The sequence below is a fragment of the Schizophyllum commune genome (genome assembly GCF_000143185.2).
Source record: "Schizophyllum commune H4-8 unplaced genomic scaffold SCHCOscaffold_4, whole genome shotgun sequence".
Lineage (NCBI taxonomy): Eukaryota > Fungi > Basidiomycota > Agaricomycetes > Agaricales > Schizophyllaceae > Schizophyllum > Schizophyllum commune.
Genome location: NW_026089541.1, coordinates 1,416,279 through 1,441,220, shown reverse-complemented (window position 1 = coordinate 1,441,220; position 24,942 = coordinate 1,416,279). Strand labels below are relative to the sequence as shown.

Below are 24,942 nucleotides of genomic sequence, written 5' to 3'. Positions count from 1 at the left end.
CAAGTATTTCGGCTGGTGGTGAGCGAAGCGTGAAGTCAGAGCTGATCTTATCGCTGCGATGTGTAATGGCGGATCCTAATCTTGGCTTCGGGTCGCTGTAGGAGTGTCCTGCCTTCAGAGATGACCCAAATACTTGTGTATTTCTCAAGATTCTCGAACTCTGTGTTCTCGTCAGATGTATCTCTCAACATGAAGCCATTGTCAAGGGCACCGAGGAGTGATAGACGGTGACAGGACGCATCGCTGGGGCTCAAGCCACGTGGAAGAAGTTGCCGGTTGATTGCCGGAACGAACATCGTCTTCGCCCGCTCGTCCCAAACCACCACGATGTTCCTGCCATCTCTGTCAGTGTGTAGCATGCAATCTCTGTTGCGGAACGAGGAAGATCAAGTACTCTCGAAGGCGTCATGAGAAACCACTGGACGTGGGACAGAAACAGGGTCATATTTTCGTGAACATAATAAAGGATTGAAGGATCGTGCGTAAAACGTCATGGCAGGGGTCGTGAACATATTAAAGAGTCCGTTACTAACTAGAATATCATAACAGAAAGCTTTCAAGTCCGAGTAGGAAACCTTTTTAGGCGAAGTAACCACCCTGGCGGCGCGTGTCGTAGCTGCCGGTGCGTCTGTGGCTGTTTGAGGCAGGCGCAGCCTGGTTATACGCCTTTGAGTGTGGCACATAGTGTCCCGTAGGCTCCTGCGAGCGTGACGACGCGTGCGACGTCCGGCGACCCGACGAGCGCCTCTGATGCGACGCGTACGACTGCCGCGGAGCGTGGCGCTCATGGGCCTTCGACGGCGTCCTGGGCCTCGCCTGGCGGGAAGAGCTCGCATTCGTGGGGCGTCCAGCGCCTTGCGACACGGGGCGAAGGTCGACTTCGCTCCGGTTTATGCGAAGACGCTCCTGGGCCAAGTCCGTGTGGTAACCCTGCTTCCCGAACAGCATGGCATCGTTGTCCGGGACATGTTGGAACGAGCCCGGGACGACCGTGATCGTGCGCTTCTCGCGAACGGGCTCGGGGGAGGACATGCCAAACGCGCGCAACAGCACCTGGCCGGCGTTCGCCTTTGGGGCATGCTTTTTGGAAGGTGTGTTCGACGAGGAGCGACTAGTACGTAGGGACTGCCCGTGGCTGCTCGTGCTCGCAGATTGATGCCTACAAGGAACTGATTAGACAACGGCAGGCGATAGTGGCTATCGCAGACGCACATCAATGGGGACACCGACGGCGCGCTCGAGCGGTCGTGGTGGCGAACGCTAATGGAAAGGCAAAGCATCTTCATGTGGCTTCGAAAGTCGATGAAATAGGACGAGTTAGGACGAGACAAGATAGGATAAGCTGGACAATGGGATAGAGCTCGAGTGGCAGACGGTGGGGAGCAAGCGTTGATCGTCAAAGGTGCGCGACTATACTGTCGGTGGAAGTTCACAAAGACAAGCTACACCGCTCCCCGAAGCGCCCTTTATACTCCGAGACCCTTCAGTTGCGTGACCGCCTCGTGCGCACCCAGTCATACGCAGATCTCTTTGACGAAGAACAATGAACGGGCGCCTATCAACGATGACGATCAATAGACGCGACACAGGACCAATTGCGCATTCAAGTGTGGCGAGCCTATGTCCCCGAGGCGGTGGCTGTACAGGGGGCCTTCATTTCCGGGCGGCAAAGCCACGCTGCGCCCTGACAGTAACCATATACGAAGTCGAACAAGAGGACTGCGTTGTCGGCGCTAATCCCCGGCAATCTCCGGACAGGGTGCACGGGAAGCTCTGAAAGGTCGGCAAAAGTTGCGACGGCAACCCGCCCGTGCAAGCGCAAGCGAGTACGTCAAGATCGCTTTTTTCTTTGAGGGTGAGTGGCGGTGCTTTTGTTCTACGAGCTTCTCAATACAGCGTGGATCGATTGAACAGCAACCCGGGGTTCGAAGGCTTCTCGGAAGCACGGCCTATAGCTTCTCGAGAAGCATATCTTCGACTTGCGCAAGCTGCAAGGTGAACGCGAGGAAGATGTGAGGCAGAGCATCTCGTTGTACTCTCTGGACAAGGCACATGAAGCAGAGGTATGGAAGGTCTTCGCTGGTGCTTCTCCTTTCACATCGGAGTGGCAGCGAGCTGTGGCAAGAGTCAGATTGATCCGTTAGAACAGCTTCGGCAGCGGGGGGCCAGCGCGCGAAGTGCCATAGGTGAGTCAAGGACGTTCATGTTGATCATGTCCTCGCGCAAGCTGCGCGGACGAGCGAGCGCCATGGCTGATGGGGATACTCTCCGGGCGCCCTATCGAGCGCCAAGAAGTCGTGTAGAACCCTGGGCTCTTACGGAGGATCACTTTCACTCTCGTTGACTGCAATTGTTTTCATTGCCAGATCCTATTCACCCAAACTCGGTAGTTCAACCGTGACGTTACGCGCAGCGTGACTCCACGCGACTTCAAGTCGGACTTGGCGCTGGCAGGAATTCACGATGCCATCCCATGCCCTCCCGTACTCCGACGTTTCTCTTCGCCGCTTTCTCGTGGTACCACACGACAGTACAAGTTATACCGCGTTTCATTCTTCACCACATCATGACCCCGTGTTGCGGAGGATGCTTCGGGCTCCATGCAATAGCGACGGCAAAAGTACGCATATATAAGCACTATGCTGCAAAGGATGCCCTTTGTCCCCCTCACCGTCATTCCAACGATGCTGTCGACTGACGCTGTGGCCGTGTCTGCCCTGGTTCTCTCAGGACTCGCTATCGCTTCTAACGAAGGACAAGGCAAGCGTCATGTCCTACCCAAGCGGTATCCACTCACGATTCCACAGTCGTATCCTTCTCCCCGCAAGGACAGACCTTCGAGTGCGGCTTCGCGGTCGAGAGCGACGGAAACGCCGTCTTCCTTCCTTCGGCCGTCTTTGACAAAGCGTACTGCAACAAGAGGATCAAGGCTAGCAGTGCGTGCTGTTTACCTTGGCCTTTCCGTCTTTCCGTGCTGACAAATTACTACCAGACCCTGGCGGCAACGGCGAGGCCATTGAGCCTGTCATTGCTGGCATACACGACTCTGGTGATGCCCTAAACGGAGATGCTACCTTGTATTTGACGCCCGATGCGTTCGCGAAGTTCGTTGGCGGCGGCGTGCCTCACTCGCCAAAGGATGTCGAGGTCGTATGGGATTACGAGTGAAGAGGACGCAGAAGCGACGATGGCTTCGTGCGTAGCGTAGACTATTCGTTAATCAATGCCTGAGCTATCGTGAACCTGGAAGAGAACAAGGGTGACCATTCCAGGCTGGAACACGAGGCATCGGCAGATGCCGATGTCCTTCGATACTGTATCCAGTGCAGAGAAGACCTGAGAGTATATTCCTAGTCCTCCATTGACTGACCTTCCTGCAACCACGACCCGCACGAATACTTGCTGCCCTTCTTCCGAGGACCATTCTCAATGAGATCTTGCAGCCTTCCGTCTATAATGTCTAAAGTACATAACTTACACCTTTGCCTGCTCTGCCTTCCCGTCCGTCTTCACTGGTTACCTTGCCTTCCTTTTCCACTCACTGCCCCTCTTTCCCCTCCATCTCCCTCCTCCACGCCGCCAGCATCTCCACGCTGATCATCTTCAGCCCCCACCGATCCGCGAACGCCCTGCAGTCGTCCCGCCTCGCCATACTGCCCTCCGCGTCGTCGTTAACAAGTTCACAGAGCACGCCGACGGGCGCCTGCCCAGTGAGCAGGCAGAGGTCGACGGAGGCCTCGGTGTGGCCCTTGCGCGTGAGGACGCCGCCGGCGCGCGCGCGGAGGGGGACCATGTGCCCGGGGCGCGTGAAGTCGGCGGGGGTGGCGGCGGGGTCGGCGAGGGCGCGGACGGTGCGGGCGCGGTCGCCGGCGGAGATGCCGGTGGTGGTTCCTACGGAAGATAATCAGTAAGGGGCAGAGGAAATGAGAGGAAGGAGAGAGGGGGAAGACTAGGGTGTTCAAGAGAGAGGGGATGAGGGAATAGACGCGTACCGTGCTTGTAGTCAACCGTGACCGTGTACGCCGTTCGGTGGCGCTCCTGGTTGTCCGGGACCATCATCGGGATATCCAGCTCCTCGAGCCGCTCCTGCGGTAGCGCGACGCAGATGTAGCCACTGCAAAAGCGTCAGCATAGATCCTAACAAGCCATCCTTGCGCAGGGATCCAAAGGGGCGTGCTCTCTTCCCCCTCCCATCTCTCCCCCTCCCTCCCCTCTCCCCCATTCCCACTCACCTCGTATGCTTGATCATCCACGCCATCTTCTCCGTCGTACACTGCCCGCCCGCAATGATCAAGTCCCCCTCATTCTCCCGGTCCTCGTCGTCCATCACCACCAGGAACTCCCCCGCCTTGAACGCCGCGAGCGCGTCCTCCATCGTGTCGAAGGCGAACTCGGCGCGCGGGGGCGCGTCGCGGGAAGTCGCGCGCCAAGGAGTGGAGGGGAGGGGCTTTTCGGTGGGGTGGGTGGAAGGGGTGGTGCCGTTAGGTTGTGTAGAGGGGGTGATCGGAGTGCTTGAGGGGGCCATTGCGTTTTGTGGGGAGAGTAAGGTGTCCAAAGAGTATGAGGCGTTTGAGGCTATAGACAATAAAAGCACGCTAGCTATCCAAGAAAGAGCCGAATGCTTGAGATGGACGCAAGAGAGGACGAGCGCTTGTGGAGGCCGGCGGATGCATTTTGCGATGAGTCGAGATCGCATTTTATCACGGTCCGTCTGTTTACTGTCTGCGCCCTTGACTAATTGTGGACTAATCCGCCCATCGCGGGCGTCAGCGACCACGACATGCGCGTACTCAGCGGGCTGCGATGGATGCGCGCAACACAGCGGAGATCGGACGTTGGCGCTGACAGGAGCGGAGGGGGATTTAGCGGACTTGTCAGCGTGCATGAAGTCGGCGGCGGCGGCGTCGCTGCTCGCCGGACTTGCTCTGACAGGTTACGGAATATACGTTGCGATAGAGAACGAACGTACGCGGCGCAAGACAACATGGGTATGTGCGGAAATCCCCTATTAGTGCGTTCTAGAGAGCACTCACTCTGCAAGTAACATGCTACAGCAGAATATGTATAAAGGTCATGAATAAGGTATCCTACGCCGTCTACTTGCCACCCGTCGTGCCCAAGCCCATGGTCGACTTGAAGGTGTCGTAGATCCACCACTGGAAGCCCGTGAGGGTACCTGCATAGTCCGATTAGCCAACAATGTCCAGCGCATACATCCACGACGAACGCACCAATCATGATGACACGCGTGCCGAGACCCTTCGTGGCGAGGGTGCTGAAGCCAACCTCGGAGACAATCTGGCCAGCGGACTTGCCCTTGTTCTCCGCCTTACCGAGGAGCGAGACGAGAGAGTCGGCGGGGTGGGAGACGACGGCGCAGACGACACCGGCGAGGTAGCCGGAGGCGAAGGTGACACCGAGCTGCGTCGTCTTGCTGTACGTCTCCTTGGGCGCGGTGAAGACGTGAGTGTAGAACAGCTGGACGATCTTCTCGAAGAAGAAGAACTTGGCCATGGTGTAGGGAATCTGCGGCATTGTCAGTTACCATTGCCGCAGGTAAAGATGATAAGCTAACGACATACCTGGCGCGACCAGAGGGGGACGAGCGAGCCGAAGGGGTAGCGGGTCTCCGCCTTGGTGGCGCTCATCTGCTTGAGCGCAGCACCGAAGGCGACGGGGAAAGTGCCGTTGGGGCTGGTCTGGATCTTGACCTTGGTCATCTCCAGCGGGCACAGCGCGACGTCGGCGAAGACTTCAGCGGTGGCCGAGCCAGCAAGCCAGATGGCGGGCTTGTACTTGTTGGAGAGCTCCTCGCCAGCCAGGTTCATGTACGCATCCTTGAAGACCTCGTAGAGGCCGTACTTGAACATGCCCTGAAGGGAGTAGCCGACGAAGGTCGGGCCAAAGCCCTTCCAGAGCCCACCGCCGGCCTCCTTAGAGATGGTGGAGAGGGCGGAACCGAGGCCCGTGTACTTGGTCGGGTTGACCTGGGGAAGGAGGACACGCGTCAGCAAGACGGCTCGTGGGCAGGCAGCGCGACGCGCACCTGCATGTTGCACTTGGCGACATCGAGCGGGGTGATACCGGCGTGAGTAGTGCCACAGGCGAGGGCACCACCGAGCATGCACTTGCTGTAGTACGAAAGGTCGTGGGGGACGGGGCCCTGGAATCTGCGAGCCAGCGCGTCAGTTTTTCGGTCTCGCTGTTGGCGGCGTCGTCACACACCTTGCGTCCCACTTTCCAGTGACGGCAGACATTTTCGGCGGCGAGGAGGAGTCTAAGGAGTCTAGAGAGGGCCCGACCGGATAACCAGTCCGTGAAGGTGGAAGAAGAGTGTTCGTCGCGTCAAGCCCGACAGCCGAAGTTTTATGCCGGAGCCTTCCGTATCTTGCCGATACGTCCGGGCGCCCGGGGAAATGCGTCCGACGTCATTCGTCGCCTATTCGTCCTTGTCCCGGACGTCCTCGCGTCCTTCTTGGTGGGTCGCCGGGATTGTTCTCTCCTCTTTGCATCCCAATAGAAAGCAAGCCACTCAGTACAGGGAATATTTTACAGGGCTTTCAGCTCTTTCTTTTTCTTTCGACGGACTGCATCCGTCAAGCCGCTCCGATTCGCAAGGCAACATACAGGACTCCATATGAACCCTTCAGGCTTCCTCCGCTCATGCGCCTTGCCTCCACCTCGCGCCCAACTCACGCTTCATACGCCCATCGGCAGTCGGCATGAAGCAGCGTCACAGAATTTTGTCACAAGTTCAACCTCGCCCACGTGACAGTACGCGTTAATTCGACAGCTGCTGGACGCGTCTCCCCTGAGTTCCGCGTCTTCTTTCCTCCCACCATCTACCCGACAAACTCGCCATGTACGCCTTCTTTGCTACCCTCACCGTCTGCTTGCTCGTTGCGCGTACCCTCGCCTTGCCTTCCCCGCACGTACCGAAGGTCGGATCGCTGCCGTCATTTCGTCTACCTCGCGCCGACTCAGGATGTCGTCCTTCGCACACAGACTTTACCTCGTCTTTGTCTGATCTGTATACTACTGTCGAAGGCGACCATGCTATCACACACAAGGGCTTGGAAATGTTTCTCGAGAGGCCGCACGGCGAAGTGAAGATGGACAGGAAGACGGCTACGAATGACGTGGTGGGGACGGGCACGACGGTCAACTCGACCTACGAATTGAGGTGAGTGTGGGTATTTACTTCTTGTCTCCCCGCGCGGCGAATAACAAAGCGCATATATGCGCGCGTCTTCGTCAAAACCCCCTTCCCAAATTTTCCCGAAACCTCATGCTACTAGTATTTGCTGACAACTCTTTGCAGCCACGGCAAGGTCACCTGGGAGGTCTCCGCTCCAGCTGTCTCCGGCGTCGTCACTGCCGTCATCCTTGTTGGTGCGTCAAATATTTTCCTTCGCCCTCTCTTGCGGTGTGCAACCCCTCTTTCCCCACCATTTCACCTCAGTAACCCATGCACTGAATCACTCATTCATACCTCCAGGTGCCAACACCCCCGGCGAAATTGACGTCGAGCTCCTCGGCGGCGACCCCGCACACTGGCAGACCAATGTCTTCGCGCCCACGGCCCAGGACCCGCGCCCGCTCTTCGGGACCTTCTCTTCCGTCGAAGACGTACCGGGTCCGGAGGGTATCCCCGCGTTCCACAAGTACTCGATCGACTGGAATGAGGAGCGGATCGTGTGGACGGTGGATGGGAAGGATATGAGGACGTTGGAGAGAGGTGAGTAGCGGTTTTCCCAGGTCCACTTCGGAATCCTCCCTCCTTCATTCCTATACCTAGCCGACCCCATTTTGAACTCTGCACGTTCGTTACTAACTCACCGTCCCAGCCAAAGCGCGCAAGGACGGCTTTGAGCACTACCCGACTGGTGAGCTGCGCGTGCAGCTGGGCATTTGGGACGCGAGCAGCCCGGCGGGGACGTCCGAGTGGGCGCGGGGGCCGATTGAGTGGGAGAAGACGGCGAGCAGGATTAGCGCGTACGTGCGGTCGGTGCAAGTGGAGTGCTGAGGGGCTTCGCGATGTTGAGAAAGAGCACCTCCTTGAAGCGCGAGAGACTCACGCATAGGCGCGCGTTCGTCACGGACTTCTGAAGCACATTGTACTCCTGCGATTTAGCGCAACTCGTTGTATCGTACACTAACTACCCATACCCGCATCGCTATCCCACATACCCAGAGAGCACATGTACAGTTCACTATACCATTCATCCATAGATCGTCGTAATACGCACATTACTATTGTATCTCACATGTCATACATAAATCCAGCACAACATCGATTCGCATCTTCCCTCGCGGACTCGCGTCGCGCATATAACATGGCAGGGAGACAGCAGGGAATCGCCATAAGAGGTCGCAGGAGCCCTTGTGAAAGCCCTCATAAAACATAGCGGAAGCCCTTGACCTCGTCTCCCCGCTCGCGCTCCTCCGCCTCAAGCCTCTTGTTCTCTCGCTGCAGGTGCCACCGCAGGCCGAAGGTCATGAGCACGCCCAAGCCGGCGTTCGAGATGCAGATAGCGTAGCTGTTCGTATATGAAGGGCCTGCAAACGCCATATCAGCCTCACATACCACCCCTGCGCTCGGGTAGCCTGCGCTCGAAAAAACACCACGCACCCCACGCATTCGGAAACATATACGACCCCGAAATATTCCCCAGCTGCGTCACCGCATTAATCAATGCTATCGCGACCGCCCTTTTCGACGGCGGGCGCGGGATCGTGTTCGGGATCCACGCGAGGGCGCAGACGTAGCCGGCGTACGACTGCGCCATGAGGAAGAGCGAGACGTAGCGCGCGGCGGTGTTCTGGGTGGCGATGGCGATGATGAAGCCGATGATGCCGAAGAGGTAGGGGATGGCGATGTGGAGGGTGCGTTCTTGGGTTTTGTCGGAGTGTCTGGGTGGGGGAGGGTGAATGGGTGAGGGGGGGAGGGGAGGGGGGCAAGGGTGGGTGGGAAGTAGAGAGGGGGAGAGGGAAGAGGAAATGGAGGGAGAAGCATACCTTGATACCACGAAGGCCATGATCGCTGCAAATATAAACGGCGGCGCGCAAAGCAGCAGCGAGATCGTATCGTTATACCCCAGCGTCCTCGTCAGCGTCTGTCTTCCAGTCAGTCCTATACCACACCCTCACTAATCCTTTCCTCCAACTCACCGGAAAATACGCATTGAACGACAGCGCGATGACCTGCGCCGTCAGCCCCACCGCCATATACCACACGCGCCAGTCCGCGATCGCGAGCCACAGCCCGTGCAGCGGCCCGTGCGCCTCCGTCTCGTCCTGGTCGCCGACGCCGACGTCCTCGGCCATGCGGCGAAGGGCAAGCGCCCGCTCCTCGGGCGTGAGCCAGCGCGTGGTGGAGGGGAAGTCCGGAAGGATGAAGATGGCGAGGACGGCGACGGCCATGGTCAGGGCGCCTTCGATGTAGAAGAGCCATCTGGGGGTGGATTAGGTGCGAGGTGAGGATGAGGGGACGGGAGGGAAGGAATGAGCAGGGATATGTACCTCCAAGCGGCGTGTCCTAGGGCGCCGTCCATGCCAGAGAGGATTCCGGAGGCCATGAGCGCACCAAAGGCGTTGGAGATGATGCTGCCACAGTACAGCAGGGCCATTCGCAAGCCTATCTCATTCTTCTTGTACTGCAGACGCGTGAGTACAGGGGGCACTAGTCTTTGCGTTGGTGAAATTACCCATTTGGAAACAACGAAGAGTGCGCCAGGGAAGAATGCGGCTTCGACCTTCGGCTAGAGTTAGTAGCCGTTCCGCAGAACTATGATGGTGACATACGAAGCCAAGGAAGAACCGCGTGAGCAGTGCGCCAACGAAGCTACCCAGGATTAGCAGGTAGACAGCGCACGAGGGAAGGAACCGCACTTGTTGCAAATCCCTGCACGTCCAGCTGATCAGTAAACGGACCGAGAGTGATAAATAGCGATTCTCGTACCCGTGAGCGTGCTGATCATCCCCCACAAGATCATGCAGGCGGGGAGGTAGAGTGAAGGCTTGCCGATCCAATTCAAGAACATATTCCTATGGTCAATCAATCAGTCATGAACTTGTGAGCTTGCGGGTGGGCAAACGCACGATGGTATCTGCATGATGATGTATCCCACATAGAGGATGGACAGTAGCGTCGCGAACTCCTGGCCATGTAAGTTCAAGCCTTCCTCAAAGCCCTTCAGGCGCGCCGCTCTATTTGCACGGATGAGCTGTTGACTATGCATATACGCTAGAGTCGTACCCAGCATTATTGCGGTCGACCTATGTGGCGATTGGTCAGTCGCGCCCCGAAGGAAAGAACATAGTAACGCACATAGTTCAGAATGTAGATGACAATGAAGATCGACATCCGCAGGTCGATCTTCAAAAGCAGCTTGCGCTCTATCTTCTTACGCCTCTCCGTGCCGCCGAACTCTGCATCCGGGTCCTCCGCCTCCCTGATCTCTTTCTCGCGCGCGATCGCGCCCTCCTCCAATCTCTTCTCGATACTCGCGCGCTCGGCGGATGGTGCCATTCTCTGTGTGGGGTGAGAGGAAGAGGAGGAAGGGGTAAAGAGCGCGCACGCCAAAGCCTCGGACAGCGCGCTTATATGGCGGGGTGGCACCGTGTTCCCATGACCTGCGCAATGTGATGCGTCGAGCAGGCGGGCTCCCACTGTGCACCATAGTGCGGGGGAGCGCCGAAGGTTCCTTACCGTGCTTGGTATGGATTGAATGGATCTGCGGGCCCTGGATGATGGGGTGACGGCTATAGATGCGGGCCGGGGTGGCAGCCGCAAGCGTATCAGCAGGCCTATGTCAGTGTCGTGGTCATGCTCGCGCAGGCATGGTGTCGATGGTCTTGGCTAAGAGATCGACACGGATGAATGGAAGACGCAGACGTACCTTGTCGTTTGCAGACGGGATAGTGTAATCCGAGACTGACGCTACACGCTCGATTTCGATAGAATACATTGGCGACATTCGACAAAACCTCTTGCATAAGCCATAGTGCCCGCATAGACATACTTATTTTATGAACCGACGATCTGAGCGCAAGAGTAAGTAAGAGAAAGGAATTTCAATCAGGAGACAAAACTCACCTAAGTAAAATGCCGCTCCCCAATGTATACGTCTTTGACGTCGTTCTGCAGGAACTTGATCCTCGCAACAACTTCGTGGACAAGCTCTGGGTTGACTTTGGAAGGGTCTTCAAATCCTTCAAGCCTGACCGTCTTGAGATCCTTCATAGCGCCTAACCAGCCCGGAATCAGAGAGGGATGCAGGCACGGTGCCCAGTATGCCTCCGGAACGAGGTTGAGTTTGCTGGCGATGGTGATAGTGTCGCAGCCGCTCCAGTCCATTGGGCATTCATTACTGTGGTCGTACATCATTGGTTGTGTGTCCAGTATGTCGCACCCCATGTACTTGAACGTCATAGCCCAAGAAGGGTTCATGCGCTTGTCTGTCGCGAGCTGGCGCAGGTAGACGAGAGCGTCAGCGAGTACGGTCTTCTGAGCACTGTCGAGAACCAGAACGGGACATTCGAGGGAGAGTCTGCGCAGAGGATGTTCGCGCGCAGTAGGAGGCACGGGGATTTTTGAAAGGAATTCGAAGACTTGATCGATGGAAGCGTGGAGGAAAGTGAGGCGTGCGCTCAACTTTGGTGCGAGTCTGGTGAAAATCGAATGAGTATGAGAGTCGCGACTAGTTGATGATATTACACACTTAGGCAAGACGATGGGGCCGCAATCGGACAACTCCAACTCCGTGACAGACAGGGCCCCGCGCTCGACTTCCTCAAAGAAGCGCCGCTTTCCTAGGTCCCCGACGTCTTTGACATTCTTGAGCGCGATTCTTTCGAGCTGAGGTGAGTGACGCATGACTTGTACGATCATCTCATATGTTGGGACAGAGAGGAATAGATTTCCGTGAAGAGCCAGGGTCGTGAGCCGTAGCGGTGTGCGGATGACCAGTGGGTTCGTGGGTGGGGGAATCAAGCAGCCAGTCGGGAAGAAGCCACAGTCCAGGGCAAGAGAGCGACAAGTCCCTTTGTCCGCGACCAGCCGGATAATCTCGTTGAAGCCCTGCATCCAGGCCTTGAGCTGGGCGGCAGATTGGACCTTCGCGCCATACGGTAGGCGGACGGCGAGATCTTCCACCCCGCCGAGCTTCAAGAGCACCCTCCGAACCCGCCGGAGATGGACAGGGTTGAACTGGGCTTTCGCATTCGCCTCGAAGGTTAGATCGAGCCGCTTGGTCTCGGTGATAGCGACAGCGGTGCGTAGTGCTGTGAGGGCATCCGGTATACGATCGTTCCCGCCACTCAGGCGCAGAACACAAGCTTCCGTGGGTTTTGGCACGCCGTTTATCCGAAGAAGCGCATTGACGGACATGGTGTGCAGTCGCCGCGCCAGTTGAGACAGGATGTAGAGTGCATGTGTGTTGTCGACAAAGCCCACAATCAGGAGCAAAAGCTCATCCGGAAGGTCCATCAGCGGAAAGGTCCGGCGAGCCTTCTTCACAGCGCATAATGCTGCTCTTGGCCTTGTAGACTCTGTTCGCCGTTTTTTGTTAACGTTGTGGAAGCGATACATCATCGTGGAGGGTGGCGAATTTGGCATGATTGCAGGGACCAGTGATGAGCGCCGCAACAAAGAAAGCGATGCGAGGTAAGAGGACAGCGAGACAGACACCGGTTGAGCGCGGGATGATGGGAGTTTGGGACAAGTCGGAATCGTGGCCCCCGTGGGACATAAACGTTTGGTCACCTGATCATGGTCGTCCCGTGACGGACACGAGGCGTCACGACCGTCACCTCGAAGACGCCACTGTAATTCCGGCAAGTAGGCATCGTCCTCAATGAGTTCTCGCCCTTGACAGGGATGAATTGAGTCAAGCATGGAGCAAACAGTACATCCGAGAGTCATTGGCATTCATACGCCTATAAAGCCGTTCCCCCTTCCGCCACCTTGGAAACAAACATTGTCCAAAGCTTCTCCGAATCTCTGTAATTACGTCAGGCTTCTCATAAATTCCATGCTAGGTATCGGAGCTCACCCAAGTACCATATAATACGCGAAGAGACACGATTCACCAATGGCCCTCAGAAAGTCTGGTCCTGTAGCGTAAAATCAGCCACAGTCTGGACTTCAACATCAACCACAACAGCGAGACGAGAGGTTGGGTAGTCCTTTGGACGAGAACGGAGAGAGAACAGACTCGTCGCAAAGTCCCGATGCGCCAGCAGAGACGAAGTGGAAGAGTCGGCCGTAGTGATCGAGTTCGCGGTCGAGTAAAATGTCGAAGAGTCTGATGAGCCGGCAGATGACAATGAAGCCACGGTCGAGGCAGAGTGAGCATGGCGGTGGAGGCTATTGGTCGCGTCGATTGGGTCTCTGTGGACAGGTGGCATAGGCGACAACGCTTCCTGCCACGAACAGACGTCCGCCCCATTGGGGATGCTTCGCGATGACGGCGCCAACGAGTACGCGACACGACGGCGACGGCGAGCAGCTGTGCCCGCTGAAAGGCAGACGGCGGGCATGGTATCGATGGCGGGAGTTGGAGGAGCAGCGTCGATCAGCATGACAGCGTCGTGCGAGTACGGGTCCGAGTCCAGGAAAACGCTGTTAAGCGAGCGCGAGATAGCGGCAGATGTGATGGCCAGCTCGGCGTCGAGCTCCTCAGAGAGTTCGGCGGCAGTGAGCCGTAGCGCAGCGTTCCTCTTGGCGATCACGGCGAGTACGTGCTGGAAGCCCACAGCCAGCGAGCGGCGGGAAGACGCAGAGAAGGAGGCCGCTGAGGCAAGCATAGCCGGAGTAATTGTGAGCGGCGAGCGGTGCACTAATTCCAAGCAATGGGGAAACGGGACGAGGATAAGAGGCAAAGAGGGCACTCGGCCCAGCGTCGTATTTCTATGCATTAGCCTCCGCTGTTTTTCTCTCCGCCGCTCAGGAGTCTTTGCGCTCGTAACTGTCGGGCAAGATCAGCTTGCGCCGATCGCGTCTAAGTAGGAACCGTGATCATACTGTACTACCGCACATGAGCATCCGAAAGGCCACTGAAAGCAGCTGTAGCAATCGTAGACATAAGCGCTCGCATTCTGTATACCGAGCACAACCAGCATATCTAAAAGTCCATGAATCAACAGTAGCACGTAAAGATCGTGCGAATAAGTAATCCATCTTCCAGGTCCATGGTGAGTCCGTGTTGTTTCCTTCAAACCTTCTCATTGGGCGACGCTCGGAGCTCGACCGTACATCTTTACCCTGCACGGACCGCGCTCCTCCCGAAGAAACTCCCAAACCACGTCTGCCTATTCTGCGCATTCGTCTCCGCCGTGGCAGTGGCCGCCCTCGGTCGTAAGAAAGGATTGCTGATCGGGTCCAGTCGCGAGAGGGTCTGACTCTGCCCACCGCCGCTCGACCCCGACACCTCACCCGGCGAAGGCGTCGCTGAAGCCGAACGCTGGTGTCGCGAGGGCGAAGCGGAGCGAGGGGTGGAAGGAGACGAGTGATGAGGAGAGCGCGAAGGTCCTGGGATGTCCAGGCGTCCCGATGACGGTTGCCGAGGCATGATTGGTATCTTTAGGGTTGATGGCGAGTCTTGGGACTTGCCCCGCTGTCTTCCGCGTACTGGCGCGAGAGGGTCGGAGGAGGAAGGCGACGACACTTGGACCTCTGGGGTGGATGCTGATGGGCGGCAGTCAGCCACAGGGATTGATAAGTGTCGTCGTAGCTCACCCTTCTTCCCAGTCTTCTTGGACACCTCCTTTGCAGGATGCTTAGGTGGAGGCTCGGATGCATAGCGGCCATGTCCCGCCGGACGTGAGGGTGTCACTACATGGACCGTTTCAGCAATGAAACTTTCTCCATCCCCATCCCACTTACGAATTGCAGGTGACGACGCCGCTGACGGCACATCCTCCGCCGACGGCGTCGACAGCTTCGGCTCCAGCTCCGGCATCGCTTTCTTGCTGAGGTGCACAATGACCCCCGTCGGCGGCGTGCCCTTCTTGCTTTTCTTCTTCTTACCCTTCTTGTCGTCCTCGGCGGCGGGGAAGTCCCACGAGACGTACTGGTGCAGGTCGGCAGAGTCTTTCTTGACTACCTTGCGGTAATCTTTGTTGACCTTTTCGGCGACCTTCATGGTTTTGTCGACGTGCTTGGCAATGCTGGACTTGACTGTGATGTACATGAGGGTGTCGTCCTGCGGGTAGGGTAAGCTTGAGGAGCTGAAGAGTGATGATATGTGCGTACCTTCAGAAGGTTACAGCAGAATTGGGAATAACTCTTCACGTTCATGTCGTCTCCCACGCGCACAACACTGAACAGTGCTCGCTCGCGCTCGGCTTCGGCCACTCGGTTGATCGCCGATGGCGGAGGGACATCAACGAAATGCGCCGGACTAGGTGAGCGTTGGCGTGGTGGTGACTGTCGTTGCGGAGCTGGTGAACGTCGTTGAGGACCTGGCGAACTTTCGGCCCTCGGAGGCAGGGCAGGCGGGGCCAGACGAGTGCGGTCAGGTGAGCGCGACCGTCGAGGTGCTCGTGCGGCGGCAGCGGCATAAGCGGGAGAGCGAGAGCGAGGCTGGTTCCTTGGTGGGACCGGAGGAGAGTACTCTGGAGCTGGATCGGCCACCGGTTCGCGAACAGGCGGTGTCGCAGGGATCGCTTCCTTTGACGTAGATGGTGCAGGGGGCAGGGGTGTAGCAATAGCAACATTAGTGACTGGGGGTGGTGCAAGGAGAGCATCTGCGGAGTTCGTGCGCGAAGGCGTTGCGGTTGCAGACGTCGATCCTTTGGGCGCCTTCGCGGCGATGTTGTAGTCTTGGAAAGTGAGAAGGGCTGTAAGGATGACCAGCTCGAGACCCTTGCGGTCGTCGATGTCGAATCTGGCGCGGATGGTGAGACGAGAAAGCTAACGAGGGGAATCCCCGACGTACCGGTTAAGATTGTAGTCCAGTATTTGGACGGACGTGGTCTGAATCTTGCCTGTAGGCTCCTTGGTGATCGCGACCATGACAGCGGGGTCAGGCTTGCGGATGAGATAACATGCTTCGCGCTTCCACTCGAATTCATGCCTGGCAAGCAGCGTCAGCAATGGCACGGTGGGATGGATGCTGTTGACACGCACTCGCCCCACTTGAAGGTCCATTTGAAGGTTAGGAGGCCAGTATGCTTGAGCTCGACGACACTATTAGGGTTGTACAGCTCGAGGGTCTTGGCCTTATTCAACGCTGCCGGAGCTGTCGCGCTTGCCAGCAAAGACTGGGTCAGAGGGTCTGCGGAGGCTGTCAGCGCGTCTTCCTGGGCAGCGTCGCGGACGCAGACGCACCAGTTACTTCCGCTCTATACACAGGGCCTGCCGCCAGGCGTTTCTGATAATGCACAGTTCCTGCGGGATCGACGAGATCGACGGAGGCTGGATCGTCGTCGCGCTGTCGAAACAGCAGCGTGAAGAGGTTCTTGTCCAAGCTCATCCTTGCTCGCGTCGAGCAGGGGGTGCCGGGATGGTGGTTGTAGTGAAGACGGGGTCGTAGCCGCGTTCACGCGCGACGAAACGCCAGGAAGAGCATCGCCTCAATGATATCGTGATCACTTGTCGGCTTGCGGACAGTCGGTAACGGCTTTGCGTGGGTTGTATGCTTCATGATGGACCCGCTTGATTTCTGGGTCGCTCGAGAAGAGAAGGGAGAATCTGTAGGTCTTGTAGTACTCGAGTTCAGGAGCGAGAAGTCGACATCCAATCTTGGCGCCCTGGCAGGCAAAGCGCGTTATAGCAACCCTGATGGGGATATAGCTTTCGAGCAGAGTTCGCACGCCCGGTTTTTGACTATCCATGTGGTTCAGTTGTCCCTATACTACTCAGCATATCTCGATGAGTTCACAAAAGGTAAGTGCCTGTCCGACGTAACTGACATGCGAAGAGAGATATCATTCAGTCAACAATAGTAGCATAGAGCCGAATATGCAAGCGAGCGTAAAATGAGTACAGACGAAAGGTTTAAACTACATACATAAGTACTTGCAACACAAAAATCGCAACCAGAACATAGACGAGGATAGTTCGCATCTCAAGACCCTCATAGGAATCAGATCTCACGACTACTACTACGGCTCGACCGCCCCCATCTCGTTCGCACCGGCCATGACAGACGACCCGGTCCCATTAAACATCGCCTTGAGCGTCTGCTCGTTCCGCTTCTGCCGCACGCGCTCCGCCTCCTCCGCCCCGCCCGTCATCTTCAGCTTCTTCTGCCCGACAAAGTCCTGCAGCTCGGCCTGCAGCTCGTCCGTGCGCCCCGCCATCTCCTTCTCGCGCTTCTGCTGGCTGGCCTCGATCGCCTTCAGCCGCTTCTCAGGGTCGACCGCAGCGCCGCGGATCTCGAGCATGACAGTCGACAGCCCAGTGTGCCCCTCGTCCATCGGCGGCGGCTTGAAGCCCATCTTGCGCGGGCCCCGAGAGCCAGAGCCGCGCAAGGAGATGATTTGGTCGACCTGCCCATACATCTCCCCCACGGCCTTGAAGTCGTCGAACAGGTCCGCAATGAGCTCCTCCTGGTGTGTCAGGAACTGCTGCTCCTCGACGATGTTCGCGAGCTCCTCGCTCCACGTCTTCTTCCACATCGGCCGGACCGTGTTGACGTGCTCCTTCAGCGCCTCGAGCTCCGCGCCGAGCTTCTCGATGTCCTTGCTGAGGTTCTTCCAGAACATGTTCTTCGGCAGCGCGTTCCGCTTCACGACGTCCTCCTTGACGGCCTCGACCGCGTCCTGCAGCTTGTCCATCTCGGTGAGCACGTTCTGCGAGCGGCCGTCGAGCTTGGTCTTTCCGGTGTCGATGTACGCGCGTGCACCGCCGACGTTCTGCGAGGCAAGCTCTTTGACAGAGTGCGTCTGCGAACGTAGAGTGCCCAGCGTATCCTTCGTCTGCTTCATGAACTCGGTGTAAAGCTGGCGCATGACGCCGAGATCGCGCCGCAAGTTCTGCACCTCGTCGAACTGCGTCTTGAGGTCGGAAACGACGCGCGATGTGTATTCGGACATGCCGGTCATTTGCGGCTGCAACGACTGTCCCGTCATCTGCGGCATGATGGCGCGCTGCGCCGGCGATGGGAAGGATGACATGTCCGAGGAATGTGAATGGCCATCCGGGGCCACAAAGCGGGACAAACGGCGCGCGACGCTCTGGAACTGCTTATCCGATGGCCGTGGAGTGCTTTCGGCCATGGGCTGAGCGATGATGGTGGGGAGATGCTGCGAATTACGGTTGGCATTCGCAGCCACAGTACTTCGGAGCTCCTTAATTTCCTGAGCCAGCGAGCCCATCTGGGTGTCGATGTGCTGCTTGATCTGGTCCAAGGCTGTGAATGCGCATCAATATCCATTCTCGGCATCAATCAACAAGCTGAGCTCACGTTCAATGTTCAGCGACAGCAGACATTTCTCAGTGACTTCCTCCATGTCTTCAAGCTCATACTGCACTCCGCTCGAAGGATCACGAATGTAGATCGCTGGGAAGTTCTCCTGCCCCGGATTGTACGCGAAGCGGTCGACGAACAGCATGCGCAAGGACGAGACAGACAACCCGCGCTCAATCGTGGCCTTCTTCACCTCCCGCCCGACCTGCAGGAACACCGTGAACGCGCCCGGCACGGACTTTCTCTGCGGAGCCTTGTCCTCCGATACGCCGTTAACAGATGGCAACACCGGCTCGGGCGTCTTCGCAGGAGTGCCAGGCAATGGAGGTACTGGTGGGGTCGCGGGCTTCGCGTCCGGGGTTGATGTTCGCGAGAAGCGGTTCTGAGAGGGGGCACGAGATGCGTCGGGTGTAGTCTGCCCTTCTTCGTCGTCCACCTCCGTGAGGACTGCCAGATCACCCGGCGTAAGGGTTGGCCCAGCAGCGAGTGACCTGCGATTCGACGCGTGTCTTGAAGGCGTCCCTCGTTCAGGTGGGCCCCGTCCACTGCCCGTCATTCGGGTGATGTGGTACGTCGAGAACCGCTTCGACGCACGACGTTCAAGGGTGTCGCTCTTCTTCAGAGCCGCCAGCGAGCTCGCGATAGCCGGAGACTGCTCTATAGCGGGAGGTGTCTCTGGGGGAGGCGGCGTTGAGGGCTTCTCCGACGACGCCTCATTTGGACTGTCCGGTTGGATGATCATGGGAGGGGGCAGCGGCGGCGTAGGCTTGTCGACAAGTGAGTAACGCTTCACGCTAGCGGGCACTGCAGGCTGTACGGGAGGCGGGGACTGCGCGGGCGGAGGGGGATCAGGTTCGCCCGTATCTTCTGGTATGGGTTCAGGTCTTGGTGACGGCGCATGCGGACTGGGCATCTGCATCGGCAGGCTCTCCGGCGTGCTCAGACTTGGGGAGAATCCGCCAATGAAGTCATGATCGTTTGCAGGCCTCGAGGATATGGAGGATGACGGCTGGTGCCTGCGCGACGAGTGGGTGCTGCGCCTGGGAACGCTCTCTGCGTCGGAGCCGGCGCCCTCAGCAACCGCGCGCGAGCTCGTCGAGCGGTGGCTGCGAGATCCGCGCGAGCTGCGGCTCTCTGTGCGCTCGTGGCCTGACGCATCGGAGCGGTGCTTGTGCTCGGACACGATGCGGCGGTAGATGGACTGCTTCTCGCGCAGACCCTGCAGGAGATTCTTGATGATCTGGCGCACGGTGGGCAGATACATTTGCAGGTTTTCGTTATTGGCCTCCTCTGCCAGGCATTGCTCCAGCACCCCCCGCAGGTCATCTGGCACGCTTAGGAGCTCCCTGTTCGCTGTCAGTACGCGTCCCTCGGCTGCCAAAGACCACGCACGCCATGTCGATCCGGTAGGACGCAAATGCGAACACAGCTGTATTGAAGTCGTTGCCCAGACGCACGTATACATCGCTGACCGCGTTCTCGTCGACCTTGAGCTGGCTCCATTGGGTGAGGGCTTCGAGGAGCTGCTTTATAGAGACGAGAAGGCGGGTGACAGACGACTCGACGGCGGGCTCGATGTGGGCGTCAGCCGGTGACGAAGCCATGAGAGACAAATGAACAGACTATTTGTCGCGCGCTCGCTGTTCGTTCGCTCCTCGTCGAGCTCGACGACGACGACTGGTGGCGCGGACCATGGGCCGACATCCCTGCTTGAAGCCAAGTAATCGTGGGAAAAACGGCGCACGCACGCGGACGGCATGTGCCGGTCATGTTCAACTTTTACTCGGCGCAGAAATAAGTCTATTAGTGTACGATACAGAAGGTAAAGGGATACATGGAGGGAAGCATGGTTGTACGGTCAGTAGAAGCAAGTCATTGGTAAGTAGTGTACAGGAGATGTCCATGGCGCTTATCGCACCGCATATTCATCTCGATAATTCGCCACTCGTCCTCGGCGAGTCCTCTGGGGTTGGCGATTCTAGACGGAACCAGGTCGGAATCATCTTCCACATCTTCTCGCGTTCGCGGGCCGCCCAAGCCTCTAAGCTTCTTGCGCAAGCAGCACACTCGGAGAACTCCACGCTCTTCAGCTGGCCGAGTTCCTCCGCCACGTAAAGCGGGTCGCCGCACCCGCGTTCGCGGTCGAATAGGTAATGCTGGGTTGCCAGCTCGACGAGCTCGGCAAAGTCCTTGCGGCACGCTGCCGGGGACATGCATACTGCGCTGCCGTGTGCCGATGCCTTCCCTTTCGACGCCGACCGAATATGGGTGTGATAGGGGAATTGTCGACCAAACTGGGCATGGGTCATGGATTGGATGAGGGTAGTGATGGCGTGCTGTGCTGCCTCCTTTCCGAGGCATAGTCGTTGGAGGTCGTGGACGTCGAGAGAGGCGGACTGGTCTTCGAAGATCTGGGTGAAGGGATATCGTGAAAGGTCGTAAAGTGCGGAGGGTAGCAGGGAAGGAGCGTCGACTTCGCGTGCTAAATTGACCACGTCCTGTGAAGGATATCAGCACAGTTATCATGGGATGTTCGGCAGGTATACGCACGACGGGGTTGGGGTAACGTGGAAGAGTGGGAGGGTTGGCAGATGCGAAAGCAATCTCGTGCACTCGGGCTGCATCCTCTCGCGCGTCCCACTCCTTCAGCGTCGATGGCCAAGCCTTGCTGAGGTGTGCGATCGTTTTCACGCGAAGCGTATCTATCAGATCTGCATGAAAGCGTCAGCATCCCATTTCATGAACATGGCTGGCCTACTCACACTTCGTCGCCAACCGACACACTCCCGCCACAACCCGAAAGTCATCCGGACTGTTATCCCTGAGAACACTGAGGCGTTCGTTAGCCGACTGCTCGCGCGCGAGAGGCAATGTCACGCACGGTCCGTCATACAGCGCGGAGAGCAGGTTCGCTACGTCCTCTGCGCGGTCCTGCAAAAACAGCACTGGGCATCCATCCAGCTGATCCGTGCCCTCCCCGCCTTTCGGCATCCCAAAGACGTCCCGAAAGAAGATCGAATGGCGCGACAGCATCGAGATATGCACGCGGAACAGAGTATCCTCTGCGCGCACAATCACGCTGCCGTCTTCGAGATAGAGGTCAGGGTGCCGGCGCAGCACCTGCTCAGTCTCGCTGTCGACGATCAGGCTGGTGCCGGACTTGTCGAAGGTGACGCTGGGCTTCTTGTCGATGCCAGAGCTTGTGCCAGAGCCAATTCCTGCCGCCAGCTTGTCACTCATCCCAGGAGCAGGCCTGTGAATGAGGCGCGTGAAGTGTCGAGAGCTTGTCGATGTCGTCGCCATTCTGACGCGATTGCCGTCTATCGTCCGCGCAATTGACAAGGTGTGCCCTCTCGCCGTACTTATGCTACGTCGTTGACTGCCCGACGCTGCGCAGGCCCTAGCTCCTGACGAACGCCAACCTATGCTGTAGAAGGAAACAAGCTGAAGATGATGGAAAGCCGAGGGCGTCAGCGGACGGGCACAATAGCCGGCGATTGCCGGTGGTTCCTGGCTTAACAAGCGGGAGGGCCCGTGTGTCCCACACGGGGCTCTCGAGTCTGATTCGCAGCTATGTGAGTAAATTAATCGCGAATCGATGGACACCCCGGCCTTACTGGTCAGAATATCTGCTTCCCCCTCGCCTTCGTGCCGCCATCCGTTCAAGCACGCAAGATCGGAGCCGCCAAATGACGGGCGTGTATTCCTCTAGCCTTAGTGAATGCCTTCGTGCCCTTGTGTCCTTTCAGAGAGCAGGTTTAAGGGGTCAGGACCTTACTTCAATTGTGTGGATGACCAACGTGCGCTAGCGGTCACGCCACTGTAGCTACTGTTCTGCCTTTGTGGCAAATCCGCTTTCCTTGAGTGACTACACGAAGACTTCAGCAGACGTCCTCGTTGTCCATGCACACCAGCTGCAGTAGCAGCTTCACAGAGACTGGCCACGCCTTCATTTTTGCTCAGTCGTAGTAACAGGCCTTGAGCCTTGTTGAGCTTGAGGGCTGCGTCGCAAGGTAGCGGCCAAAGGCTATCAGAATCCTTACTCACAGGCGTAGAGGATATAAGCGACACCGCCAGCAGGCCAGCATGATGGGCGAACAAAGTCGGCATGGCCGTTAACCTCGCACCGCGAGGCAGCGGTCCAAAATCAATCCGAGCCTTACTCGTAGGCAGGCGATGTATGAGCGACGCTGTATTGGGCTGTACGGAGGCGTACAGGCGTCGCTAGCAGGCCGGCATGACGGGCGGACACAACTTGTGTGGGCGCCGCTTGTCGCCACGTGCTGGATTGATGGGGGCCGGCCCCAGCTGCTGCTCCTTTATATTGTAGATATTGTAGATTAAATGTCCTGCGGCGGGACTCAACGTACTCAACCATCGGGCCAGCGCCCAGTCGACAGGCTTTCATTCCATCAGTTCAAGCAGGTAAAGCCCATTCAGATTATGTGCCCCATAACCCTCCATATACAAGGACTGAGACAACAAAACATTATCTATGCAAAAAGTCGACTGGCTCTCGCATACGCCGCGGGTTCGACGCTGTCTTCAAGGGACTAGGACAGATTATAAGGACATCGCAAAGCTCTGCAATCCTCCGCCACGCATATTCGGGAAGATGACATCGCTGATAACAATAGTACTACTCACCAGTTGCATCTCCTGCGTCATCGCAAGCCCGCCATTCTCGAAGACAACCTGCTGAATACGCCTTCCCACCTTTGCATACCCCTCCAGCATTGCCAACAGCTTCCGCCCGATCGCGATTTCTGTCTCGTGGTATTCATCCAACAATTCGTCAATCGTTATTTGCTCCAAGGCTGGCACTGCAAGTGGCTCCTTGTAGGGCCCGGTCATGACCTGAAGACTACCGAACTGAACGAGCGTCCCAAGCCTTCGTAGAAACGACTCCGCAACTCCACGAGCGGGGAACTTCAGCGAGCAGAGTGCTGGCAAAGCATCGAGCAGTGCGCGGCATGTCCCCTTCGGTAAAGGCGCGGAAAACCGCAAGTCAAGATCATTGACGGCTTTGGTTGGAACTGCGCGCAGGATTTTGCGCGTCACGCTGCGCAGTCCGCGAACGTTGCGAGGATAAGTCCGCAAGAGCAAGTGCGCCGACTGTCGAAAGGCTTCTCGGGAGCCTTGAAGGGTCGCACTGTCGGTGAAGAAAAGAGTCTCATACCCGTCGATGAAGCGCGCATAGCTGGACCTCGTGGCCACTTCAATGGCGCGAAAAGGAGGTGAGGCACGAGCCCAATCACGGAGGGACTTCCCCAGAAGGGACTTGATATTGGCCGCTCGGTGTATGTCAGTGGCATAGATGGAGATGGCGGCGAGCGGGGACGGTTGAACGACGTCGACGACCGTCTTGCAGATACTGCTAGCATCGCACACATGCAATTTCCGTAGCTGTGGCAGGCCGACGGACTCGTGGAGGGCATCATCGCCGCTCACGCATTCGACGAGCGAGAGGTCCTCCAGCATCGGGCATGCCTGTAAAAGCCCTACAAGAACAGAGACACCCAAAGGGCGGCCCTGACTGGCGCCTCTTGTGATGTCAAGGCATACGATGTTGCGTATCGATGCCCAGTTCGCTGCGACGTTGTTGAGAACCAGGGTGTGTAGGTCGATGAGAATATTCTGGCCCGCGTCATCCGGTAATGAGTAGGCTGTAGGAGAAATTGACTCTAGTCGCAGATGCCGCAACCCTGGCCTCCTGCTCCGTCCCAGGCCCGCCACGAAGTCCGCCAGTACATCCGCCTCTATGGCGACTTCAAAGTGGCATACCCGGTCGAGGTGGGGTATCAGCGCGTTGAACACCTCGTATGCACCCTTAGACTGGAAGTCCGTGAGCTTGAAGCTGAGGGGGTGTGCCCCGGACCGCCGTAGCTGAGCGGCCGTAGCAGGGCAGAGTTTGTCGGTCTTCCGCGGCCGTCCCATGGGAATCAACCGGTTCACGGGTGACGATACATAACTCCATATGGCGGGGTTGGCGAGCGCTACGTTCTTCCATCGGCGACAGACATGCAAGAGTATGCTCATCCAGCCAAGGTCGTATAGAGAGTCGATCATGAGCCCGTAGTAGAAGATGATGATAGAGAGGGTTTCGTCGGGGAGCTAGGAGATTGGGGCACGGGTGTTGCGGTAGGCTGCGAAGACGGCCCACTGGTGGCGTAGCTCGACAAGGTACTTGTCCATTTCGGTGGTCGTAGGGGCGGTCTGCTCGTTAACCATATCTTCCGGTACGAGGAGGACAGGCTCTTCGATCTGAGGAGCATTCGTAAACAGTAGTTTGCCATACTGCTCGCTGGGACCTATGTAGGTCAGACCTATCGAGCGACGGGGTGCGCGTAAAGAATACGCGAACTTACGGATTGCGAGTGACAGTCAAGCAGTTGGGGTGATGAGGATCAGGTGTGTCAGAAAGGGTAGAGGTCTGCATGGCATATCGTGACGAGGAGATGAACGTCGGAAACAAGCGCTGCGCGCGCGGTGGCGCAGATCACCAATGGTCGCACCGGATCACCTT

General features: G+C 57.6%; 14 protein-coding genes across 14 annotated transcripts; 2 read left to right on the top strand and 12 right to left on the bottom strand.

Moving 5' to 3' along the window:
* Positions 1 to 320: 320 nt before the first annotated feature.
* On the bottom strand, positions 321 to 1,235 carry SCHCODRAFT_02618557 (uncharacterized protein). The gene is made up of 2 exons (XM_050344881.1): positions 1,183 to 1,235; positions 321 to 1,111 (listed from the first exon to the last, which is right to left on the bottom strand). Exon 2 carries the CDS (start codon positions 1,030 to 1,032, stop codon positions 580 to 582), a length of 453 nt encoding a protein of 150 aa, XP_050201071.1. The 5' UTR covers positions 1,033 to 1,111; positions 1,183 to 1,235; the 3' UTR covers positions 321 to 579.
* SCHCODRAFT_02618556 (uncharacterized protein) lies at positions 1,167 to 1,554 on the bottom strand (the record flags this gene model as incomplete). Its single annotated transcript, XM_050344880.1, has 2 exons — positions 1,461 to 1,554; positions 1,167 to 1,402 (listed from the first exon to the last, which is right to left on the bottom strand). Coding segments are annotated over exons 1-2 (294 nt in total), but the record flags the coding sequence as incomplete, so codon positions are not given.
* A 1,130-nt stretch (positions 1,555 to 2,684) lies between these two features.
* On the top strand, positions 2,685 to 3,168 carry SCHCODRAFT_02598297 (uncharacterized protein; the record flags this gene model as incomplete). The annotated part of the gene is made up of 3 exons (XM_003033237.1): positions 2,685 to 2,766; positions 2,808 to 2,936; positions 2,993 to 3,168. 3 exons carry the CDS (start codon positions 2,685 to 2,687, stop codon positions 3,166 to 3,168), a joined length of 387 nt encoding a protein of 128 aa, XP_003033283.1.
* Positions 3,169 to 3,410: 242 nt separating this feature from the next.
* On the bottom strand, positions 3,411 to 4,847 carry SCHCODRAFT_02618548 (uncharacterized protein). Its single transcript, XM_003032640.2, has 3 exons — positions 4,233 to 4,847; positions 3,993 to 4,114; positions 3,411 to 3,891 (listed from the first exon to the last, which is right to left on the bottom strand). The coding sequence occupies exons 1-3, from the start codon at positions 4,523 to 4,525 to the stop codon at positions 3,539 to 3,541; spliced, it is 768 nt and encodes a 255-aa protein (XP_003032686.1). The 5' UTR covers positions 4,526 to 4,847; the 3' UTR covers positions 3,411 to 3,538.
* An 86-nt stretch (positions 4,848 to 4,933) lies between these two features.
* SCHCODRAFT_02618543 (mitochondrial carrier protein) lies at positions 4,934 to 6,350 on the bottom strand. Its single transcript, XM_003032639.2, has 5 exons — positions 6,226 to 6,350; positions 6,047 to 6,170; positions 5,583 to 5,987; positions 5,232 to 5,526; positions 4,934 to 5,176 (listed from the first exon to the last, which is right to left on the bottom strand). Exons 1-5 carry the CDS (start codon positions 6,255 to 6,257, stop codon positions 5,097 to 5,099), a joined length of 936 nt encoding a protein of 311 aa, XP_003032685.1. The 5' UTR covers positions 6,258 to 6,350; the 3' UTR covers positions 4,934 to 5,096.
* A 135-nt stretch (positions 6,351 to 6,485) lies between these two features.
* SCHCODRAFT_02686544 (glycoside hydrolase family 16 protein) lies at positions 6,486 to 8,047 on the top strand. Its single transcript, XM_003033236.2, has 4 exons — positions 6,486 to 7,183; positions 7,322 to 7,392; positions 7,499 to 7,738; positions 7,848 to 8,047. Exons 1-4 carry the CDS (start codon positions 6,861 to 6,863, stop codon positions 8,024 to 8,026), a joined length of 813 nt encoding a protein of 270 aa, XP_003033282.1. The 5' UTR covers positions 6,486 to 6,860; the 3' UTR covers positions 8,027 to 8,047.
* Positions 7,947 to 10,566, bottom strand: SCHCODRAFT_02618539 (MFS general substrate transporter). Its single transcript, XM_050344879.1, has 12 exons — positions 10,331 to 10,566; positions 10,259 to 10,278; positions 10,102 to 10,209; positions 9,962 to 10,047; positions 9,892 to 9,904; positions 9,805 to 9,844; positions 9,708 to 9,755; positions 9,523 to 9,656; positions 9,172 to 9,454; positions 9,019 to 9,116; positions 8,633 to 8,913; positions 7,947 to 8,559 (listed from the first exon to the last, which is right to left on the bottom strand). Exons 1-12 carry the CDS (start codon positions 10,529 to 10,531, stop codon positions 8,396 to 8,398), a joined length of 1,476 nt encoding a protein of 491 aa, XP_050201069.1. The 5' UTR covers positions 10,532 to 10,566; the 3' UTR covers positions 7,947 to 8,395.
* A 405-nt stretch (positions 10,567 to 10,971) lies between these two features.
* Positions 10,972 to 12,625, bottom strand: SCHCODRAFT_02535673 (uncharacterized protein). Its single transcript, XM_003032637.2, has 3 exons — positions 11,724 to 12,625; positions 11,099 to 11,669; positions 10,972 to 11,044 (listed from the first exon to the last, which is right to left on the bottom strand). The coding sequence occupies exons 1-2, from the start codon at positions 12,617 to 12,619 to the stop codon at positions 11,099 to 11,101; spliced, it is 1,467 nt and encodes a 488-aa protein (XP_003032683.1). The 5' UTR covers positions 12,620 to 12,625; the 3' UTR covers positions 10,972 to 11,044.
* Positions 12,626 to 13,101: 476 nt separating this feature from the next.
* Positions 13,102 to 13,809, bottom strand: SCHCODRAFT_02699043 (uncharacterized protein; the record flags this gene model as incomplete). Its single annotated transcript, XM_003032636.2, has 1 exon — positions 13,102 to 13,809. The coding sequence occupies one exon, from the start codon at positions 13,807 to 13,809 to the stop codon at positions 13,102 to 13,104; it is 708 nt and encodes a 235-aa protein (XP_003032682.1).
* A 162-nt stretch (positions 13,810 to 13,971) lies between these two features.
* On the bottom strand, positions 13,972 to 16,596 carry SCHCODRAFT_02618535 (uncharacterized protein). The gene is made up of 7 exons (XM_050344878.1): positions 16,334 to 16,596; positions 16,133 to 16,280; positions 15,942 to 16,079; positions 15,257 to 15,890; positions 14,888 to 15,206; positions 14,741 to 14,836; positions 13,972 to 14,689 (listed from the first exon to the last, which is right to left on the bottom strand). The coding sequence occupies exons 1-7, from the start codon at positions 16,476 to 16,478 to the stop codon at positions 14,262 to 14,264; spliced, it is 1,908 nt and encodes a 635-aa protein (XP_050201068.1). The 5' UTR covers positions 16,479 to 16,596; the 3' UTR covers positions 13,972 to 14,261.
* A 317-nt stretch (positions 16,597 to 16,913) lies between these two features.
* Positions 16,914 to 20,084, bottom strand: SCHCODRAFT_02618531 (AIP3-domain-containing protein). Its single transcript, XM_003032634.2, has 3 exons — positions 19,809 to 20,084; positions 18,414 to 19,762; positions 16,914 to 18,359 (listed from the first exon to the last, which is right to left on the bottom strand). The coding sequence occupies exons 1-3, from the start codon at positions 20,018 to 20,020 to the stop codon at positions 17,110 to 17,112; spliced, it is 2,811 nt and encodes a 936-aa protein (XP_003032680.2). The 5' UTR covers positions 20,021 to 20,084; the 3' UTR covers positions 16,914 to 17,109.
* Positions 20,085 to 20,341: 257 nt separating this feature from the next.
* Positions 20,342 to 21,719, bottom strand: SCHCODRAFT_02496099 (uncharacterized protein; the record flags this gene model as incomplete). Its single annotated transcript, XM_003032633.2, has 4 exons — positions 20,342 to 20,914; positions 20,967 to 21,127; positions 21,179 to 21,246; positions 21,298 to 21,719. 4 exons carry the CDS (start codon positions 21,717 to 21,719, stop codon positions 20,342 to 20,344), a joined length of 1,224 nt encoding a protein of 407 aa, XP_003032679.1.
* A 1,118-nt stretch (positions 21,720 to 22,837) lies between these two features.
* On the bottom strand, positions 22,838 to 24,852 carry SCHCODRAFT_02572229 (uncharacterized protein). The gene is made up of 2 exons (XM_050343850.1): positions 24,785 to 24,852; positions 22,838 to 24,727 (listed from the first exon to the last, which is right to left on the bottom strand). Exon 2 carries the CDS (start codon positions 24,483 to 24,485, stop codon positions 22,980 to 22,982), a length of 1,506 nt encoding a protein of 501 aa, XP_050201067.1. The 5' UTR covers positions 24,486 to 24,727; positions 24,785 to 24,852; the 3' UTR covers positions 22,838 to 22,979.
* On the bottom strand, positions 24,531 to 24,855 carry SCHCODRAFT_02495629 (uncharacterized protein; the record flags this gene model as incomplete). Its single annotated transcript, XM_003032631.2, has 2 exons — positions 24,531 to 24,720; positions 24,785 to 24,855. The coding sequence occupies 2 exons, from the start codon at positions 24,853 to 24,855 to the stop codon at positions 24,531 to 24,533; spliced, it is 261 nt and encodes an 86-aa protein (XP_003032677.1).
* Between the last annotated feature and the right edge of the window lie 87 nt (positions 24,856 to 24,942).

Excerpts from the sequence above, each read along its gene's own strand:
- SCHCODRAFT_02572229 (XM_050343850.1), bottom strand. The coding sequence starts at position 24,485 with ATGATCGACTCTCTATACGACCTTGGCTGGATGAGCATACTCTTGCAT.
- SCHCODRAFT_02618539 (XM_050344879.1), bottom strand. The coding sequence starts at position 10,531 with ATGGCACCATCCGCCGAGCGCGCGAGTATCGAGAAGAGATTGGAGGAG. Across the intron at positions 10,210-10,258 it reads GTCGACCGCAATAATGCTGG|AGCGGCGCGCCTGAAGGGCT; the intron begins GTACGACTCTAG and ends CCGTGCAAATAG. Across the intron at positions 8,560-8,632 it reads TATGTTTCCGAATGCGTGGG|GCCCTTCATATACGAACAGC; the intron begins GTGCGTGGTGTT and ends TGGCGTTTGCAG.
- SCHCODRAFT_02618535 (XM_050344878.1), bottom strand. The coding sequence starts at position 16,478 with ATGAGCTTGGACAAGAACCTCTTCACGCTGCTGTTTCGACAGCGCGAC. Across the intron at positions 15,891-15,941 it reads CTGGACTACAATCTTAACCG|ATTCGACATCGACGACCGCA; the intron begins GTACGTCGGGGA and ends CATCCGCGCCAG. Across the intron at positions 14,837-14,887 it reads GGCGTCGTCACCTGCAATTC|TGACACCCTCACGTCCGGCG; the intron begins GTAAGTGGGATG and ends CGGTCCATGTAG.
- SCHCODRAFT_02535673 (XM_003032637.2), bottom strand. The coding sequence starts at position 12,619 with ATGCCAAATTCGCCACCCTCCACGATGATGTATCGCTTCCACAACGTT. Across the intron at positions 11,670-11,723 it reads GGCCCCATCGTCTTGCCTAA|ACTCGCACCAAAGTTGAGCG; the intron begins GTGTGTAATATC and ends GATTTTCACCAG.
- SCHCODRAFT_02618557 (XM_050344881.1), bottom strand. The coding sequence starts at position 1,032 with ATGTCCTCCCCCGAGCCCGTTCGCGAGAAGCGCACGATCACGGTCGTC.
- SCHCODRAFT_02686544 (XM_003033236.2), top strand. The coding sequence starts at position 6,861 with ATGTACGCCTTCTTTGCTACCCTCACCGTCTGCTTGCTCGTTGCGCGT. Across the intron at positions 7,184-7,321 it reads AACTCGACCTACGAATTGAG|CCACGGCAAGGTCACCTGGG; the intron begins GTGAGTGTGGGT and ends AACTCTTTGCAG. Across the intron at positions 7,739-7,847 it reads TATGAGGACGTTGGAGAGAG|CCAAAGCGCGCAAGGACGGC; the intron begins GTGAGTAGCGGT and ends TCACCGTCCCAG.
- SCHCODRAFT_02618531 (XM_003032634.2), bottom strand. The coding sequence starts at position 20,020 with ATGGCTTCGTCACCGGCTGACGCCCACATCGAGCCCGCCGTCGAGTCG. Across the intron at positions 19,763-19,808 it reads TCCTACCGGATCGACATGGC|GGAGCTCCTAAGCGTGCCAG; the intron begins GTGCGTGGTCTT and ends GACAGCGAACAG. Across the intron at positions 18,360-18,413 it reads GCTGTCGCTGAACATTGAAC|CCTTGGACCAGATCAAGCAG; the intron begins GTGAGCTCAGCT and ends GCGCATTCACAG.
- SCHCODRAFT_02618548 (XM_003032640.2), bottom strand. The coding sequence starts at position 4,525 with ATGGCCCCCTCAAGCACTCCGATCACCCCCTCTACACAACCTAACGGC. Across the intron at positions 4,115-4,232 it reads TGGATGATCAAGCATACGAG|TGGCTACATCTGCGTCGCGC; the intron begins GTGAGTGGGAAT and ends ACGCTTTTGCAG. Across the intron at positions 3,892-3,992 it reads CACGGTTGACTACAAGCACG|GAACCACCACCGGCATCTCC; the intron begins GTACGCGTCTAT and ends TATCTTCCGTAG.
- SCHCODRAFT_02618543 (XM_003032639.2), bottom strand. The coding sequence starts at position 6,257 with ATGTCTGCCGTCACTGGAAAGTGGGACGCAAG. Across the intron at positions 6,171-6,225 it reads ACTGGAAAGTGGGACGCAAG|ATTCCAGGGCCCCGTCCCCC; the intron begins GTGTGTGACGAC and ends GCTGGCTCGCAG. Across the intron at positions 5,527-5,582 it reads TCCCCCTCTGGTCGCGCCAG|ATTCCCTACACCATGGCCAA; the intron begins GTATGTCGTTAG and ends ACAATGCCGCAG.